This window comes from Macaca fascicularis, chromosome 2 (genome assembly GCF_037993035.2).
Source record: "Macaca fascicularis isolate 582-1 chromosome 2, T2T-MFA8v1.1".
Taxonomy (NCBI): domain Eukaryota; kingdom Metazoa; phylum Chordata; class Mammalia; order Primates; family Cercopithecidae; genus Macaca; species Macaca fascicularis.
The window spans coordinates 107176178-107196055 of record NC_088376.1 but is presented as its reverse complement, the minus strand read 5'-3'; the positions used below and the strand labels follow the sequence as shown (position 1 = coordinate 107196055).

The 19878-nt window shown below is 37.8% G+C and overlaps 1 protein-coding gene across 32 annotated transcripts in view; it reads right to left on the bottom strand.

Moving 5' to 3' along the window:
- Window positions 1-19878, bottom strand: part of TCAIM (T cell activation inhibitor, mitochondrial) — an 82817-nt gene that overhangs the window by 42778 nt on the left and 20161 nt on the right. For 14 of the 32 annotated variants that reach the window (XM_005546827.5, XM_074031853.1, XM_015445733.4 and 11 more), the window contains 2 exons: window positions 17120-17273; window positions 10957-11209 (listed from right to left, as the gene is read on the bottom strand). In XM_005546827.5, the coding sequence (XP_005546884.1) occupies window positions 10957-11209; window positions 17120-17273 (407 nt within the window). Of the gene's footprint in view, window positions 1-10956; window positions 11210-16177; window positions 16218-17119; window positions 17274-19878 lie in introns of those variants that run through there. The other 18 variants (XM_065540466.2, XM_074031867.1, XM_065540467.2 and 15 more) reach the window with 3 other exon arrangements.

Sequence of the window (19878 nt, the reverse complement as noted above, 5' to 3'; positions counted from 1 at the left end):
TCTCGCTCTGTTGCAGTGGAATGATCTCGGCTCACTGCAACCTCCGCATCCCAGGTTCAAGCGATTCTCCTGCCTCAGCCTCCCGAGTAGCTGAGATTACAGGCGCCTGCCACCATGCCCAGCTAATTTTTGTATTTTTAGTAGAGATGGGGCTTCACCATGTTGGCCAGACTGGTCTCAAACTCTGGACCTCAGGTGATCCGCCCACCTCAGCCTCCCAAAGTGCTGGGATTACAGGTGTGAGCCACCGTGCCCAGGAGTCTGTAAGTCTTAAGTTCCTGATAGATTCTGGATATTAGACCTTTGTCAGATGTATAGTTGGCAAGTACTTTCTCCCATTCTGTAGGTTGTCTGTTTACTCTGTTACGTTTCTTTTGCTGTGCAAAAGCTCTAGTGATAACATTTGTCAATTTTTGCTTTTGTTGCAATTGCTTTTGGCATCTTCATCCTGAAATCTTTGCCAGCCCCTATGTCCAGAATGGTATTTTCTATTTTCCCTTGGGATTTCTTTTTATTTTTAATTTTCATGGGTACATAGTAAGTATATTTATGTGGTACATGATATCTTCTTTGATCTGCTGGTTAAGAGTGCTTTAATTTCCACAATTTTGTGAAATTTCCAGTTTTACTTCTGTTGTTATTTCTAATTTCATCCCATTGTGGTCAGAGAAGATACTTTGTATATTTATCTTTTGAAATCCATTGAGACTGAATTTGTGGCTGAAAATATGGTCCATCCTAGAAAACGTTCCATGTGGACTCAAGAAGAATGTGTATGCTGTTGTTGTTAGGTAGAGTGTCTTGTATATGTCTGTTAGATCCAGCTTGTTAATTGTGCTATGCAAGTCCTCTGTTTCCTTACTTATTTCTTGTTGGTTCTTCTATACACTATTGAGAGTGGAGTATTAAAGTGTCCAGCCATTATTGCAGAACTTTCTATTTCTCTCTTCAATTCAGTCCACTTTTGCTTCATATATTTTGATGATCAGGAATTAGGTAGATAAATATTTATAGCTGCTATCACTTGTTGCTGTCTGGAGCCTTTTATTGATATGTAATATCCTTCTTTGTCTCTTGTAATCTTTTTAAATTTCATGTCTATTTTGTCTCATATTAGTATAACTCTCTTTTGGTTACCATTGCACGGAATACTATCCTTTTCCATCCTTTCACTTTCAACTCTGGATCTAAAGTGAGTCTCCTGTAGACAGCATATAGTTGAATCATTTATTTATTTATTTATTTATGAGACGGAGTCTCGCCCTGTCGCCCAGGCTGGAGTGCAGTTGTGCGATCTTGGCTCACTGCAAACTCTGCCTCCCAGGTTCTTGCCATTCTCCTGCCTCAGCCTCCCGAGTAGCTGGGACTACAGGTGCCCGCCACCACGCCTAGCTAATTTTTTTGTATTTTTTTTAGTAGACATGGGGTTTCACGGTGTTAGCCAGGATGGTCTCGATCTCCTGACTTCATGATCCACCCACCTCAGCCTCCCAAAGTGCTGGAATTACAGGTGTGAGCCACCTCGCCCAGCCAAATCATGTTTTTTAAATCCACTCTGCCAATATTTGTCTTTTGGAAAGTTTAATCCATTTACATTTAATTACTTATAAGACAGGACTTTATTCTGTCATGTTGCTATTTGTTTTCCATGTGTCTTATCGCTTTTTTGTCCCTTATTTCTTGCACTACTATCTTCTTTTGTGTTTAGTTTTTTTTTTTTTTTTTTTTTTTTTGTGGCGAAACATTTAAATTCCTTTCTCGTTTCCTTTTGTGTATGTCCTTTAGGTATTTTCTTATGGTTACCGTGGGGGATTACATTTAGCAACCTAAAGTTATAACACCCTAATTTGAATTTATACTAGCTTAACTTCAATAACAAAAGCTCTGTTCCTTTACTAGCTCTCCCCAACCTTTTCAGTTGTTATCACAAATTTACACATTGTCCAAAAACTTTTAATACTTTATTAAAAGTATTATTAGTTTTAGAAAGAGTAGTGATAGTTCTTTTTAAAAATGGCTTTGTTGGAATATAACTCATATACCACACAACTCACCCATTCATCCATTTTTAGTATGTTCACAGAATTGTACAACCACCACCACAGTCAATTTTAATATACTTTCATCACCTGAATAAGAAAACATGTACGCATTAATAGTCCTGCTCTCCAGCCCTACCAACCACTAATCTACTTTCTGTCTCTCTAGATTTGCCTATTCTAGGTATTTTACATAAAATGGAATCATACAGTATGTGGTTGACTGCAATCAGCTTCTGTGACTTAGCATGTTTTCAAGATTCATCCATGTTGTAGTAAGTATCAGTACTTCATTCCTTTTTGTGGTTAAATAATATTCCATTATATGGATATACCACTTTAAAAAAATCCATTTATCAGTTGGTAGACATTGGGTTATTTCCACTTTTGGCTACTATGAATAATGTTGCCATAAGCATATTTTTGTGTGAATGTCTGTTTTCATTTCTCTTGGGTATATACCTAGGAGTGGAATTCTTGGGTCACATAACTCTGTTTAATATTTTGTAGTATTGCCAAACTGTGTTCCAGAGCAGCTGCACCATTTTATATGGAGGACAGTTCCAGTTTCCCTACCTGCTCACCAACACTTGTTATTCTCTTTTAGAATATAGCCATCATAGGGTATTGAAGTGGTAACTGGTTGTGGTTGTTTATTTGACCTCGGCCTGTGCTATAGTTTAAATATTTGTCCCCTCCAAATCTCATGTTGAAATTTAATCCCCAGTGTTGGAGGCAGGGCCTGGTGGGAGGTTTTGGGTCATGGAGGCAGACATCTCATGAATGGCTTTATGTCATCCTCATGGTAATGACTGACTTCTCACTATTAGTTTCCATAAGATCTGATTGTTAAAAATAGCCTGGTGCTTCCTCCTCTCTTTTTTTCCTCCTTTCTTGTCACATGATGCTTCTTGTTCTTTCCCTTCTACCATGAGGGGAAGCTTTCTGAAGTCCTTACCAGAAGCAGATGCTGATGCGATACTTCTTGTACAGCCTGCAGAACCATGAGCCAAACAAACCTCTTTTCTTTATAAATTACCCAGCCTCTAGTATTCCTTTATATTACAGCAATGCAAAATGGACTAAGACAGCTTGATTAAAAATGATTTCATTATAATTGCAGCAACATATATCATACATATATTACATGTATCGTTAAAAGATCCAAATAAAAAGAAAAAACTGATAATAAAATGAAGCCAAAAGAACATTAAAAGATATATAAAAATGAATGCCAGAACACCATGTACAAGGACTAATGCTGGACTGTGAAATCATTTGGTTTAGTTCCTAGGGTCATGATGCTTTTGAAATAAAAATACTTTAGTAACTCAAGTGAAGCTCAGTTTTCCATGGATTTAAGAGATGAAAAGGAAAGCCATGATCCAAATTACAATAAAGTTAAAATTGCATAAATTTTATACTCCTAGGCCTCAAACTGTATAAAACAAAGGAGTTTAGGCCAATAACAGCCTTTATTTTATTTTCACTGCCTGAAGTTCATAGAGCAATAGTTTTTTAATTTTATTTTTAATTTTTTTGGAGAGACAGGGTCTCACTCTGTCACCCAGGCTGGGGTGCAGTGGTGTGATCATGGATCACTTCAGCCTTGACCTCCTGGGCTCAGGTGATCCTCCTGCCACAGCCTCCTGAGTAGCTGGGAGTACAGGCACATGTCGTCACACCTAGCTAATTTTTTAATTTTTATTTTTCTAGAGACAAGGTCTTACTATATTGCCCAAGCTGGTCTTAAACTCCGGGCTTCAAGCAGTCCTCCCACCTTGGCCTCCCAAAGTGCTGGGATTATAGTCAGGAGCCACTTCTTCTGACATCAAAAGCTTTTTATACTTCTCTGATGGCAACACATGGTGAGAAATATTTCATATAGTGAACCAGCATATACACACACACTTGTATTTATGTGTATGTAACTAAACCAAGTATTTTGAGAAATAAACTTACTACTAGAAATGCATTCATAATATATAGTTAAAATTAAAAAAAAAAAAAAAAAAAAAAAAAAAGAAAGCAAAGCAAAACAACTTTCCTGGTCCTGAGTCACTAAATTGTGCATTATCACTTGTAATTTTAAAAACAGTGACTTAGCCTATAAACAAGGGGAAGAGTAAATAAATGCATGATATGAGTTAAATCATGACTATCAAATCCCAAACATTCTATAGAATAGTTCTAATGTTGTAGGTGTCCAATGCGGTATTTCATGAACACAAAAATTGATTCAAAGTGTAGACACTCAAAGTGAAATGTAAATATATTCGAGCTAAGGTCAAATAGAGAAAATGGAACTCTGACATTCACTGGTATCTTAGCAGCTGTAAGAATAGTATTTCAATGGTCTTTTTATAGTTCAATGACATGTTTGTTCAGTGGGATAGCCATTTCATATGGAATTGTTTTGTTTATATAAAATGGATCTGGTTAGCTCCTCTCAAACACAAGCTATATAATTAAAGTACATTTTTGTTTTAATATAATTTGATAATCAAAGAATATACCCAAAATATAGAAATATAAAAACTGACAACACAGAACAGCATTTCCTAATTTTTTTTAGACTGGAACATTCCTTTTATAATTTTATATAATTTTCAAAAACTACTTAGGTATTAAATTTTTCTTTTCTTTTCAGACAGAGTCTCACTCTGTCACACAGGCTAGAGTGCACTGGCACGATCTTGGTTCACTGTAATCTTTGCCTGCTGGGTTCAAGCAGTTCTCCTGCCTCAGTTACCCAAGTAGCTGGGACTAGAGGCGTGCGCCATCATGCCTGGCTAATTTTTGTATTTTTTTTTTTTTTTTGTAGAGATGGGGGTTTCACTATGTTGGCCAGGCTGGTCTTGAACTCTTGACCTCAAGTGATCTGCCCACCTCAGCTTCCCAAAGTGCTGAGATTATAGGCGTGAGCCACCACACCTGGCCTAAAACTTTCATTTTATCATTTTTATATGGTATATAACAAAGGAATGTTGAAGTAAGATAAAACACAATTTGCTGAGAAATTCAAAATTACAAACCATGCCCTAAAATATACATTAAAATGTAATCAATGGATATAGTATAAAAGTGGGTTAAATAGAGTTTTTATGACCTGATAAATCTCCCACTTTGTGTTTTTAAAAAAATCCTCCAGCCTCAGCAACCAAACAAGACCCTGTCTCAAAAAATATTAAACAATAAAAATAAAAAACTCAACTGATTTATTTTTATTTCTTATTTTAATTTAAAAATGCTAAGACACAATTTTACCCTACACTTCTTAGCAAAACCAAAAAACAGATAAAATTATTTTGAAAGCTAAAGTCTATACTAAATAATACTGTAATTATATTTTCTCATTTAACATAGTGCTCAGAAACATTAAAACCATCTTAACTTGCTTTCAAGATTTAATTAAAAAGAAAATTTTGGGCCAGGCACAGTGGCTCACGCCTGTAATCCCAGCACTTTGGGAGGCCGAGGTGGGTGGATCACGAGGTCAGGAGATTGAGACCATCCTTACTAACACGGTGAAACCCTATCTCCACTAAAAATACAAAAAAATTAGCTGGGCGCGATGGCATGCGCCTGTAGCCCCAGCTACTCTGGAGGCTGAGGCAGGAGAATGGCGTGAACGCGGGAGGCAGAGCTTGCAGTGAGCTCAGATCGCGCCACTGCACTCCAGCCTGGGCAACTGCACGAGACTCCGTCTCAAAAAAAATAAAATAAAATAAAATAAATTTTTGATTCAATGAATGTAATTTGTAAATCCGGAGATCAGATGGATATAAATGTGCAGAATTGTCATTTTTCTGCTCCTTCTGAACTATATAATTCAGCATGTGTTTCTTATGATTCCTCTCTATAATCTATATATGTAACGAAGATGAATTAAACAATACATGAATAAAAATTTAAACTGCATATGGCCAAAATGACCATGGTGGCTAAGAGGCTTTAGTAGACTTATAGGCACCCTGAATCTCCCTACTAGGCAGTCACTTGATTCACATGATTTGAAAGCTCTGAAATGGTTCAACAGTTTTACAATTATTTGTAAAATAATTACAGATAAAAAAAATCAGTACAGTTATCTCTTGCTATACATGAGGCATTAGTTCCAAGCTCACCTACAGGTACCAAAATCTGTGCATACTCAGGTCCTATAGTGGGCCCCGCCAAACTTGCATATACCAACAGTCGGCCTTCCCTATACATAGGTTTCACATCTTGCTAATACTGTACTTCCTCCCTTCCTACCTCCCTTCCTCCCTTCCTCCCTTTCCTCCTTCCCTCTTTTCTTTCTTTCTCTCTTTCTCTCTCTCTCTTTCTATTATTATTTCAATAGTTTTGGGGGAGAAAATATGGTACGTTCAATCTGCTTTTGGTTGAAAAAAAAATCCATGTAAGAGTGGATCTGCACAGTTCAAACACACATTCTTCAAGGGTCAACTGTAATTGAAATGAGAAATTGATAGAGATAGCATTCTGGCTTTTATGATATAAGCTCCTGGAACCCTTACTAGGAAAAACTACCATATATTAAAACGTTGAACAAACCCTCAGCAGAGGTTCCTTCAAACTGGGCAATGCCCAAGCTTGGGTAAAGGTCAAGGGGGCTCTGGGCCTATGTGAACATGCTAGAATTGGGAAACCAGGTTACAAAAGGGAGATAAGAGATATGAAACCTTTCAGATGAGTACAGGTATTATAATGCTACATCTGCACTGTAAGACATGCTGGTGAAGGGATTTAGCCTACACTGCATTTGGCTCTAATGGCCCAATGAGCAGTATTCCTTATCTTGTCTTGGTTCTGTGTAGTGCTGTCCTCTCTCTCCTACCCAGCCTGGATTTTTTGCTCTAAATTTACACACTCTTAAGCTAAACTCAAACTCCATGAGGTGATGATCTGGTTCAGGTAAATCAATAAGATGTCAATGCTTAAGAAATATAATCTAGGCGTGGTGACTCATGCCTGTAATCCCAGCACTTTGGGAGGCTGAGGCGGGCAGATCACCTGAGGTCAGGAGTTCGAGACCAGCCTGACCAACATGGAGAAACTCTGTCTCTACTAAAAATACAAAATTAGCTGGGCATAGTGGCGCATGCCTGGAATCCCAGCTACTTGGGAGGCTGAGGCAGGAGAATTGCTTGAATCTGGGAGGCAGAGGTTGCGGTGAGCAGAGGTCGCACCATTGCACTCCAGCCTGGGCAACAAGAGCGAAACTCCATCTCAAAAAAAAAGAAAAAAAAAAAGATATAATCTACCTGGGCATGGTGGCTCATGTCTGTAATCCCAGCACTTTGGGAAGCTGAGGCAGGAGGATCACTTGAGCTCAGGAGTTTGAGACCAGCCTGGGCAACATAGTAAGACCTTGTCTCTACTAAAAATTAAAAAATTAGCCAGGTATGGGCCAGGCACAGTGGCTCATGCCTGTAATCTCAACATTTTGGGAGGCCGAGGCGGGCGGATCACCTGAGGTCAAGAGTTCGAGACCAGCCTAGCCAACATGGTGAAACCCCATCTCTACTAAAAATACAAAAATTAGCCAGGGGTGTGGTGGTGTGTGCCTGTAATCCCAGCTACTCGGGAGGCTGAGGCAGGAGAATGCTTAACCCGGGAGGCGGAGGTTGCAGTGAGCTGAGATAGTGCCCTTGCACTCCAGCCTGGGCAACAGAGTGAGACTATCTTAAAAAAAGAAATTAGCCAGGTATGGTGGCACAGGCCTGTAGTCCCAGCTACTCCAAAGGCCGAGGCAGGAGCATCACTTAAGCCCAGGAGTTTGAGGCTGCAGTGAGCTGTGATCACACCACTGCACTCCAGCCTGAAATAGTAAGACCCAGCCTCAAAAAAAAAAAAAAAAAAAAAAAAGAAAGAAAGAAATTAAAAAAGAAATACAATCTAAGGCCCTTCAATATAAGTATTAAAAACTAAGAAAAAAAAACCCTATCTACTGTAATGCTATGTCACTATACATTTCACTTTATGAAGCTAAAAAAAGAAAGGCTGTAACTGCTTAATAATGGGTTTACTTTAACTTCTGTAACGACAAAATTGCTATTGACAACAAGATGGATAATAATAATCAGTGATTTAGAAAGCTAAATTTCCACTGACTTCAACTTCTAAAACAGTGGTCTATTTTTTTTTTTTTGAGACAGAGTCTTACTCTGTCGTCCAGGCTGGAGTGCCGTGGCGCGATCTCGGCTCACTTGCAACCTCCACCTCCCTGGTTCAAGCGATTCTCCTGGTTCAGCCTCTTCAGTAGCTGGGACTACAGGCACCTGCCACCACGCCCAGCTAATTTTTTGTATTTTTAGTAGAGACGGGGTTTCACCATGTTAGCCAGGATGGTCTCGATCTCCTGACCTCATGATCCGCCTGCCTTGGCCTCCCAAATAGTGGTCTATTTTTTTTTTTGCTATCCTCTTAAAGGGTAGACAATAAGTCAGAGTGACTTGTTTTTTGAGCTTGTCCTCGTAACTGTCAAAATGAGAGCTTGAATTTAAAACAAAGCTGACTTTCCAGGAAATCAAGAATTCACAGCAACATAACTTATCTACACATAGAAATTTTCCTTAAGACAATGTATCTGTCACTAAAAATAGCAGATATTTTTATTTAACATTAATAAAATTAACAGAGGCACTTTAAGAAAAAATGGCCCTCTACATTCATTGCTAAGTGACTTCTATTGCTACACTATGTATTATGTTACTTTGCATTCCCATATTAAAGCCTGAGTTCTTTATACTGAGCCTTTAGCACATCACATTTAGTTATTCAACAATTCTTTAGTTCAGTTTAATTAAAATACTGGATGGATTCTATGAATCTATGAAGTAGATTAGTAGACACAGAGATTATCAAGACATATTCCCTACCCTTAAGAACTCATATAGTATAATGTAATATAAGAAAGTCTCCTTTACTAAAAACTAAGGAATTTTATTGGATGAATGACATACAAATAAAAAAATTATAAATACTGAGCTTAGATAAGGAACCCGTTGAATACCACTTATCTCGTTGAGTTGGCTTTCTATAGTTTCAATGTGTTTTCATTACTTTGCCAGGGGTCTAAGTCCAGTTCTAGGTCCTTGGGGCACTCTTTTCATGATGGCTGCACATCCAACTCCAGATAGAAACTGTGTTCTACAAAATACTCAACTGAACCACAGACCGTGTGCTTCTCTGAAACCCTTTAATACATTATTCTTAAGCCCTTTTAACTTGAGTAAAGTCCAACAACTGTTATTTTTGCTGTTTTGGCTTGACTTACTCTATCTCACTGTTTTCTATACCCATAGGCCAGTAATTCCCAACTTTTTGTTCATCTAGACACAGTGCAAGATAAGTACAGCAATATCCTCCTGTGGGTGTAAGCAGAAGTTGTATGTGCTGTGTATCCCACATAAAACTTGAAGGCAAGGCTGAGAACCTCTCTTCCAGTTTGTGCTCAGAGAAATCTACTTCAACTCCCACCATAGCCTCTGTGTGCAATTAACCTTAAATTATCTCGTTTTTCTATACCAAAATTTTCAATTCAGCAACCTCTATGCCACCATGACTCTACTTTTTATTTATTTATTATTTTTTGGAGACAGGGTCTCACTTTGTCACCCAGGCTGGAGTGCAGTCACACGATCATAGTTCACTGCAGCCTCAAACTCCTGTACTCAAGGGATCTTCCTGCCTCAGCCTTCCAATTAGCTAGAACTACAAATGTATACCACCATGCCCGGCTAAATTTTTGTATTTTTTGTAGAGATGGGGTCTTGCTATGTTGCTCAGGCTGGTCTCGAACTCCTGACCTCAGGAAATCCTCCCACCTCGGCCTCCCCAAATGCTGGGATTATCAGCATTAAGCCACAGTGCCGGGCTCTTCTTCATTTTTTACCCGACTTCTTACTGTGTCATTACTTCTGGTCCATCATTAAATTATTATTCCCAAATGCACATTTCCATCTCAGAAGAGAATCTGAACAATTAAAGTCATCATATTTAGGGAAGTGATTTATCCATCAGTTATGCATATAGATAAATATCATAGACTATCACACGTAGGTACATACATATACATCTTCAAACACATACTTCTGTCCTTTTCTGTACTAGACTCTGCTACCTTCCTACCTCTTCAGCCTTATTTGGAATCTAGCTAGGTAACAAGGAGGAATCCCTTAGTACAGATAATCCACAAAGCAGATATTATGCCAGTGGATAATGAAGGATCATTTACTATGCCATAATGAGAGAATCCTCTGATAAGCCACTGGACTTTTTAGATACAATCATAGGAAGAGAATGTGATGGGTCTTTATGAAATCCAAAAATGACTTAAAAAACATAAGGTAACTTTACAAATAAGGCATGCCAAATAATAGAAAACATTTTATATATGGTTTTTATAATTTAAAAAGTAACTCTTTAAAGCAGCTATTCTAGATGATATTGAATAATTCTGTCACCATGTATTTTTCTCATGTATGGATTATTACACTGAAGTACATCACTACTGAACTATCCATTAGAAATGCCTAACACATGAAGAAGAGTAAAAAATATTTGTATAGTCTTAGGTATAGCCTTTCTCCATGTACCGGGGGTAACTTGGATAGAATTTTTAAAACTTAAACAAAACAATCTCCTGCATGTGTTTGGTATCAAAAGACCACAACTTTAAATACAGCTAGAAGTATTTTGGCAACTTTAAGTAAGAAACACGAAATATATTTTTCATAATGATTACTGGATTAACTAGATTGATAGCATTACTTTTCCTGGAAAACTAGGCTTTAATTTTAAATGTGAACTACACTTTTTATTTATAAAAAAAGTTTTTGCCATTCCAATACATCAGTGTCATAAACACAAACTACAAATACAGTCTAGTTAAATAAAAACTTTTACATACGTAAGAGTTGTTTCCATTCTCGAGACTTGTTCAAGGTCTTCATCAGGGTCCTTGAATCCAGTAAAGGAGTAATAAGACTTGTCCCATTTGATGGGCCTGTCAGGCATCCTTTTAGCTTCTTTGAGAGGCTGGGTATGCACATTAGTATTCAAGCTTTGGATATGTTCAATAGATAAACTGCAGGAGTTGAGAATATATAATACTGTGCTTAGCAGATCTCTGGTGTGCAAAGTAAATTTGACTGCTCGAAATCCTAGAGAATATAATTCCCCCAAACAATTAATACAGATGATTATTTGCTTTATTTCAACATGTATAAAATCAAAATCTTTGAAAACATTCTATTACTGATTTAAATTTGTCCTATTAGCAAATCACCTGTAAATAGAAAAATGACTTCCCTTCTCTAAAACTATACCACACAATGTTTTACCTTCGTGAACTCCTTCAATCATCAGCTCCATTTTCTAGTTTGGTTCCAGTGACCAAACCCATCCCAGCCCAACAAGGGGATTCAGAATATTCTCAATTCTGTCGATAAATCTGGTCTCTTAAGAGAGAGAAAAGCTCTCCTATAAGCAGGTGTACACCAAAGATAGTTTCTAGTGGAGACAGGAGAATACAGGTGTACACTGTGACAGCGGTTCAGGTAAGAGGGGCCATATAATCTAGTCTCAGTGGTCACAGAAACCCATCTTGAATTTTCTCTATGATTGAAGGAGATGGTCCTCATACTTGCTCACTTGACTAGGTAGTAACCCAATATTTTCAGGAATGATTTAAAATTCTCTAGTTGTTTAAAAGTTACTCCTGTAATCCCAGTACTTTGGGAGGCCGAGGTGGGTGGATTATGAAGTCAGGAGTTCGAGACCAGCCTGACCAAGATGGTGAAACCCCATCTCTACTAAAAATACAAAAATCAGCTGGGCGCAGTGGTGGGCGCCTGTAATCCCAGGTACTTGGGAGGCTGAGGCAAGAGAATTGCTTGAACCCGGGAGGCGGGAGTTGCAGTGAGCCGAGATTGTGCCACTGAACTCTAGCCTGGGTGACAGAGCAAGACTGTTTCAAAAAAAAAAAAAAAGTTACTGATTTTGATGTTGGGTAATCATTGGACTAAGGTAAGTAATCTAAATTGTTAAGTCATCAATAAAAAATCCACTGGTTTTGTTTTTTTTCTTTTCTGGGTGTTAGGCATGGTTCCAGCTTAATTTACATATCTTTTCAACCAACACTACCACCAACTATGCCATTATCATTTCTCCTGTCAAATGTGAAGGAACATAGATTAAGAATGAAGCCAGGGCTTAAATCTGAGTTGATACCAAGCCAAAAATTTTCTCCATACAACATGCTGACTCTTTGCTTTTAAAAAAAATTTTTAATTGGTTTTGAAAATTAAAAGCAAAAGTCTCCTGTTAGCAGGCATACAACTTTACCATCTTTACTTGAGGTAATCACTATTAATAGGTACATATTCTTCCAGACCTGCTCTATCCAAGATGGTAGCTACTAGGACAGTGGCAATTTAAAATTAAATTGATGGAAATGAAATAAAAATTTAAAATTAAGTTCTTTGGCCACATTGGCCACATTTCAAGTGCTCAATAAGCACAAAGGGCTAGGGCCTGCCATATTAGATGATGCAGATATGGAACATTTCCCTCATTACAGAAAGTTCTCTTGGGCAGCACTGTTCTTTGACCTTTTCCATCTATGTGCTTGTATGTGTGTACCACATATGAGGCCAGGGCAGTGGTTCATGCCTGTAATCCCACCACTTTGGGAGGCTGAGACAGGTGGAGCACTTGAGGCCAGGAGTTTGAGACCAGCCTGGCCAACATGGTGAAACCGTGTCTTTACTAAAAATACAAAAATTAGCTGGGTGTGGTGGTGTACTCCTGTAATTCCAGCTACTCAGGCGGCTGAGGCAGGAGAATTGCTTGAACCCAGGAGGTGGAGATTGCAGTGAGCGAAGACTGTGCCACTGCGCTTAAGCCTGGCAACAGAGCAAGACTCTGCCTCAGAAAAAAAAAAAGTATTTGCAACTTTTGTGATGACAGACACCACAATTCAAATCATTCTCACAGATACACGTTCTGCTTGCCACACCAACTTATGAGATCCAGAACATGCCAACTAAGAAATACTTTTTTTTAGTTCAATAATTTGGGGAAACTTAGAACTACTGGCAAGGGAATTATTCTAGTCAGTGAAGGAGGAAAGGAAAACCCAAACTGCTGCATTGGAGGTTAAGAAAAAATAGCTCATCCTCAGAAGTGCACAATCAAGGAGTAAATCTGTTTCTATCTCAATTTATCAGCTTCATTATTTAATCCAACGTAAGAGTTACTATATAGTAAGGACAGCCTGTACCACACTGCAAATATCCTTTACTGGTTCCTCAGGATACATTCCGAGAAGAATTTTGTGGCTTTGGGGAGAGAATGCCAAGTTGCAGAGTTTGTAGAGTTTGCACTAATTTATATACCCATCAATAATGTGGGAAAATGTATTTTTACCATTCATGGGTATTACCAGCAAAAAAAGAAAAAAAAATGGGCAAAATATACTGCTTAATTATTTCAGTTTGCGTTCGAATACTGAGGCTAAAGATTTTTTTTTTTTTTTTTGAGACAAGGTCCCACTCTGTCACCCACGCTGGAGTGCAGTGGTGCCTACCATCTTGCCTCACTGTAACCTCTGCCCCCTGGGCTCAGGTGATTCTCCTACCTTAGGCTCTCGAGTAGCTAGGACTACAGGCATGTGCCACCACACCTGGTTAATTTCTTGTATTTTTAGTACAGACAGGGTTTCACTATGTTGCCCAGGCTAGTCTGGAACTCCTGGACTCAAGCAATTTGCCTGCCTCAGCCTCTCAGAGTGCTGGGATTATAGGTGTGAGCCACCATGCATGGCCTAAAGATTTTTATATACTTAACTGACATTTATATATGTTATTTCTTGAACTGTCTATTCATTGTCTTTGTCCATTTTTGGTAATGGAGCTACTCTGGTTCATTTTTAATTTGTAAAAACTCTTTATGTATAGCATCATCTTTTTGTCATATATGCTATATCTTTTCTCCCATTTCTAGTTTAATTTTTTCTGTACCTTTTACTTTTTTTTTTTTTTTTTTTTTTTGAGACGGAGTCTCACGCTGTTGCCCAGGCTGGAGGGCAGTGGCGCGATCTCGGCTCACTGCAAGCTCCGCCTCCCGGGTTCCCGCCATTCTCCTGCCTCAGCCTCCTGAGTAGCTGGGACTACAGGCGCCCGCCACCGCGCCCGGCTAATTTTTTGTATTTTTAGTAGAGACGGGGTTTCACTGTGGTCTCGATCTCCTGACCTTGTGATCCGCCCGCCTCGGCCTCCCAAAGTGCTGGGATTACAGGCTTGAGCCACCGCGCCCGGCCAACTTTTTTTTTTTTTTTTTTTAATGACAGTCTCGGCCAGGTGCGGTGGCTCATGCCTGTAACACTAGCACTTTGGGAGGCCGAGGTGGGCGGATCACGAGATTAAGAGATCAAGACCATCCTAGCCAATATGGTGAAACCCTGTCTCTACTAAAAATACAAAAATTAGCTGGGCGTGGTGCCGCTTGCCTGTAGTCCCAGCTACTCAGGAGGCTGAGGCAGAAGAATTGTTTGAACCCGGGAGGCAGAGGTTGCAGTGAGCCAAGATTGCTACACTGGACTCCAGCCTGGCGACAGAGCAAGACTCCGTCTCAAAAAAAAAAAAAAAAAAAAAAAAAACAACAAAAACCAAAAAAAACAGTCTTGCTGTCTTGTCCAGTTGTCCAGGCTAGCCTCAAACTCCTGGGTTCAAGGGATTCTCCCACTTCAGTGTTCTGTGTAGCTGAGAGTACAGGCTTGTGTCACCATGCCCAGCTTTAAGCTATTTTTGTTTAAGAAATCATTCAAAGTTAACCATTAACTGAAAGTAAAGGATTCTGTTTTTACTCAGCCAGAGCTGGCTACAGCTATTTGTCTTCGCATTAATCCACAGAAAGCTCTTAGTAAATCTCTAACTTGTTTTAAAATTTATTCTAATAACAACATTTACTTCCTCACGAACCACCAAAAAGATATGGAGCTGAAGAAATAATTTCAGCCTTTAAGGATTTCAATGTATTAATAATGCTAAAGGCTCATAAAATTTCAGTAATGAAAATCACTAGTAAACATTTTACCTTATTACCATCTTAATTATCCAAAGCTGATTAATGATTTCTAGTGTTCTAGAAATAAAAATTTTTTAAAAACCTACTTGATTTTAATTTCATAATCAGGTAAACATGTTACAGAAGTAAAAATGTTTTAAATCTTTGTCAGAGGGCCAATCTTTGTTATAAAGGCAAAAGGAAAAATGATTAATTACAATATTTTAAAAGAAGAATTAATAGATAATGTCGTATACAAATCAAAACACTGGACTAGGAATAAGGAGACATTAGTTCTAGTACCAGCTCTGTCCCTAATTTGCTGTGTGAAACTTTCTAAGATTTCCACTAAGCTTTTAAATTCAATTTACTCTTTAACTCCATGTATATTCAATATTTAAGACAAATCCAGCTGATGGTGGTAGCAGAAGAAGTAGTTGTAGCTGTAGGAATGAGCTTGACTCTCTCAACCACATACAAATAAAAACAGATTGATGATAATATTTTTATTTTAACAACTATAAAGGATATAATCTGCCTCTAAAAATTCCATCTGTCCTCCTGGAGAAATCATGAAACCTAAGTAGACCACTATATATTAAGTAAGACGTTATTTAATTCCTAGCCTAATCTTGACCCTAACAGGAGCATATATCTATTAAAAATATTTATGAGTATTTGATTTTACACTAGTAACAATATATCTCAGTTGCTTGAGACTCTCATGGCTAAGAACAGCACATTCACAATGTATTTAAACTTTCAAATAGAATTGTGTCACTTAGAGTGATCAACATGCTTATTATTCATTATTTACAGCATTCTTCAGTATAGCTGTTCCTTCACAAATGGGCTATGAGTTGACTTTCTGTCTTTAAATATTGAAGAATAGGGCTATTTTTAATAAAACTCTACATCAGAGGTAAATGGAGAAACTGCCAAGAAAAGGAATTTGTGACTCCTGATCTCCCATATTCAATTATGAGAAAATAAAAGGTAAGAGATCGTATACTATCAAATACTAGTCCCTGGAGAGACTGGGTGAGGCGTTGTCTTCAACATACTTCAGCATTCTTCAGATCAAGCTCTTCCTCCTTCCATTTGAGGTCCTGAGAGCCATGGGAAGGTGAGGTGTAAATTAGGGATCTTCCATGTGAGTGGCCTCTACACAGTTCTCCAGCTCTTTCATTTTAATAAATGAACACCCAAAAGTTAAAGGTCACACAGCTAGGTCACTGGCAGAGCTAGAAACAGATTTTAGATCTCAAAGACCTATCAAATTCTGAGTTTTATAGCAGTTTGTTTCAAAAAAAAATTACAGTGTATCCTGTTTTAGCCTTAACTCACAGAAAGCACTGACTCTTTAAATTGTCTTAAGTTCATACTAAAAATATATTTATTTCCTCAAGGATCATCAAAAGCATGTATAATTAGAGAAATGATAGGCCTTTAGTGACCTTAACCTAAATATTTGTCCTTAATTTTAAATATGGAAAAGCAGTGACAAAAGGCAGTGAAAAGGTGGCTGTCTACTAAGATCAATTGGATTTTAGAAGCAGCATAAAGTTGGAGTTAAAAGACCTGGGTTCAAGACTTATATTCTTTCTCTCTGGTCTTGGGAAAGGCACTGAACATCACTAAGTTACAATTGGGTAAATACTTCCAGCTTCAGAGTATTCGGAGGACTAAATAAGAGAATGCAAGCTGTAGTTTTTAGAAATACATATTGTTTGGACATGTTTAACACTTAAAATAACACTGAACTGGGAAGAGGACAAATAGGAACACTTTAGTTTTAGAAACAAAAAAGTTTAAACATGTAAAAAAATCACTTGTTCAAACATATGCAGCTAGGAATAGAATCTAATTCTAGGAAAACAATCAATTAAATGCTATTATTTTTTTATCACCAAAGTTTTGATCCAAAGGTATTCTGACAATGTCAAAATTAATGAACACATTTAACATGAAGCTTGCAAGGGACACACCAGAAATAAAAAACGTACCGGAAGTACTAAAAGGTTCCTGGCCATCAGAGGAACTCTGGTCTGTTTCTCTTACATAAAATGTAAGCTGAATTGGTTTCAAAGACTTGAAGCCTGGTTTCTGGAGGTTTTCTAAGTAGACACTTAACCTTTTAAGAGAATTTTCATTGATTTCCTGGAAAAAAACATTAAGGGCATTTACATACAAAATAGAACAAGGAAATATCAGAAATGATATCTATCTAACCTTTTAAACACATTGAGAGTATTAAATAATTTAGTTTTAAATACTAAGAGTATTAAATAATTTAGTATTTAAAAATGTTGGGATTTCATAGCTCTTTGGATCTACATCTCACAACATGTAACAGAATGAACTCCATATGGATAAGATGTAAAAAGATGTAACCATATAAGTAATAGAAGAAAACATGAATTCTTTTATAACCTAAATGTGGAAAATGCCAATGACTAAATATCCCAAAGTAATAAATGATAGTTTAATTTATTCTAATATGATGTTCTTAGCCACATGAGTCCTGTATGCAAGTGTGGGATATTTATTGCCAATGTAAGACTAAATCTTCATTATTTTTTGATAAATATTTCTATTTTTGCTGAAAAGTAACACAAGAAGGCTGGATGTGTTGGCTCATGTCTATAATCCCAGCACTTTTTGGGAGGCTGAGGTGGGCAGATTGCCTGAACTCAGGAGTTTGAGAACAGCCCGGGCAACATGGTGAAACCCCGACTCTACAAAAAATAGAAAAATTAGTTGGGCATGGTGGCACATGCTTGTGGTCCCAGCTACTCAGGAGGTTGAGGTAGGAGGATCACCTGAGACCAGGAGTTTGAGGCTGCAGTGAGCCCCTTGATGGTGCCACCACACTCCCCGCCTGGGTGACAGAGCAAGACACTGTCTCCAAAATCTTAAAAAAAAAAAAAGATTATGTATAGGAAGTGAATAAGAATTGGGTAAAGGAAACAGGAATATAGGAATGAGACTTCTCATTAAACTTTAAATTTAGTTTTGATTTTTTTTTTTTGAAAACTACAAATGTTTTGCAGATTTTTAAATTAAATTAAAGAGGATTAAAAAAAAAACCCAAAAATCCGGTGCATCACTGTGAAACTCTGGACTTTGAGTTCGATGCTATGAATAGATGGGACTTTAAGCCAGTCTTCCTAAGAAAAGGGGCAAGGGTCTTCTCTAATAGTGGGAAGAAGACTGAACTGAACATGTGGTGGCAAAAAGAGTGACAAGAAGAGTGAACAGCCTTCATGGAGCTTGCATTTTAGTGAGGGGAGAAAAATAAACAACAAACCTAATAAATAAGGAAATAGGGTACATGGAAAGGAAAAAAAAACCAAGAAGTACTGCAGGGTGAAAGGGGGAGGGAATGCTAGGAAGTAAAGCAGAGATAGCAATTTAAAATAGGGTAGTTTTAAAAACAAAACAAAACAAACACAAGTAATAGCATAATCTGGGAGAGCCTCACTGAAAGGTGACACTTCAGTGAGAAAGTAAAGGACAAGCCATATCTGGGATATTTAGGAAAAGGATACTCTAAGCACAGGCTAGGGCAAGGGCTTGATACAAAGGAGGAGTCAATAAATACAAGTTTAAAGATAACATGAAAATGTAAACTTATCAGAACCATTAAACTCTAGGCACATTGTGTCAGGGGTCCCCAAGACCACTCTCAGGTTCAATGATTTACTAGAAGGATTCACATAACTCAGACAAGCTGTTTTATTCACCATTATGGTTTATTACAACAAAAGAATGGAAATTAAAACCAGCAAAGGGAAAAGCTGCATAGAGCAGAATCAGGAGAGACCAGGTGCAAGCTTCCAGTTGTCATTTCACAGTGGAGTTTTATAGACAGTGCTTAATTCCCCCAGCAATGGTGTGTGACAATACGTGAAAAGTGTTGCCAACAAGGGAAGCTCATCCAAGTCTGGATGTCCAGAGTTTTACTGGTGGTCAGACAGGTAAGCATTTAGTGCTTATGTGACTTACTTTAGCTATCCAGTCTCAGCTCCCTAAATCCCCCAGGTCAAATGAATACAGTGCAGTCCAGGGTCTTAGACACAGGAAAACAGGTATTCACTATAAATCATATTGTTAGCATAAACTGTCTATCTGGTATGGTCTAACGCCTCAGGCAAACAGAAACATTCCTATCAGGTGGGATATTCCAGGGGCTCAGAGCTCATTTTCCAGGAGCCAAAGTTCAGCACTGAGGTCAGACCTTTCTTTGGAATGTGCAAGGTTTAAGCAACCCAAGCTTGCTGAGTTAACACTTTACCACACGTAGAATTTTCTGTTGTTTGTTTTTTAAATTTACGAGATGAGGTCTCACTATGTTGCCCAGGCTTGAACTCCTGGGCTCAAGTAATCCTCCTGGCTCAGCCTCCCTAGTAGCTGGGACTACAGGTTTGCCACCACGCCCTGCTGCATACAGAAGTCTTAATTTAAAAAAATACATTGGTACAATAACATTAAAGTATTACTAAGCTTGATTTTTCTATACATGTTGAATTTAAAAACTTTAAATTATTAATGCATCCCCAAGGTAATGAATATTTTTCTGTTGATTCAATTTACTGATTACTTTGAAAAGTTCTGACTTTGAGTAGCCAACAGATGTATCAAATATCACAACAGAATATTTTCCTAGAAGCAAAAAAGCAAAATAGATTTTGCATTGCAAGTAGAAAAAACTAACAATGTTCTAATTTTCAAGATTTCAAGTTCCTTTTCATATTAAACTAGA